This window comes from Corvus brachyrhynchos, unplaced genomic scaffold, assembly GCF_000691975.1.
Source record: "Corvus brachyrhynchos isolate BGI_N302 unplaced genomic scaffold, ASM69197v1 scaffold30, whole genome shotgun sequence".
NCBI classification, from domain to species: Eukaryota; Metazoa; Chordata; class Aves; order Passeriformes; family Corvidae; genus Corvus; species Corvus brachyrhynchos.
Window position 1 is genome coordinate 658,776 of NW_008235742.1, and position 643 is coordinate 659,418.

Below are 643 nucleotides of genomic sequence, written 5' to 3' on the forward strand. Positions count from 1 at the left end.
GCCGCGGGGGGTGGCGGGGGGCTCTGTGGGTGGGGTGCCCACCCCTGTCCCCCCCTGTCCCCCCAGAGTCGCTGCTGGATGACATCGTGCTCACCCACTCGCTGTTCCTGCCCACCGAGCGCTTCCTGCAGCAGCTGCACCAGCAATATCCTGGAGGGTCCTGGGGGGCCCCGAGGGTGGGCACGAGGGTGGGTGAGGAGGGGTCGGAGGCTGGACATGAGGAGGGTATTGGGGTGCAGTGAGGGTGGGAATAAGGGGGCTATGAAGGGGACATGGTGGTGGCACAAGAGCTGGCATGAGGGTGCAACCAGGAGGGCACCAGCACGTGCACTACTAGGGTGCCATGAAGCCATGAGGATGACAAAGGGATGGGCATGGGGTTGCAAGGAGGAGTGGGACATGGGCAGGGCAGCAGGATGCTATGGGGGGCTCACAGGAGCAGCCATGGGGGTGCTATGGGGGTGGGCTACAGGTTTGGGTGCAAGCTGGGCACTGTGGTGCTACCAGGGAGGGCACAAGGACCCTCAAATGAGGTCCCTCGGTGCAGCGGGTGCTGGGGGGTGGCCGAGGGTCCCTCCTTGCCGTGGCACCTCCTTGACGGTGCCACCTTTGTGCTGGCGGCGGGCAGCCCCCCGGCGCGCTG

The 643-nt window shown here is 66.7% G+C and overlaps 1 protein-coding gene across 1 annotated transcript in view; it reads left to right on the forward strand.

Moving 5' to 3' along the window:
- Positions 1–643, forward strand: part of RAPGEFL1 (Rap guanine nucleotide exchange factor like 1) — a 12,973-nt gene that overhangs the window by 7,513 nt on the left and 4,817 nt on the right. Inside the window, exon 2 of the mRNA XM_008643332.2 lies at positions 67–188. Coding sequence (XP_008641554.1) covers positions 67–188 — 122 coding nt within the window. The remainder of the gene's footprint in view (positions 1–66; positions 189–643) is intronic.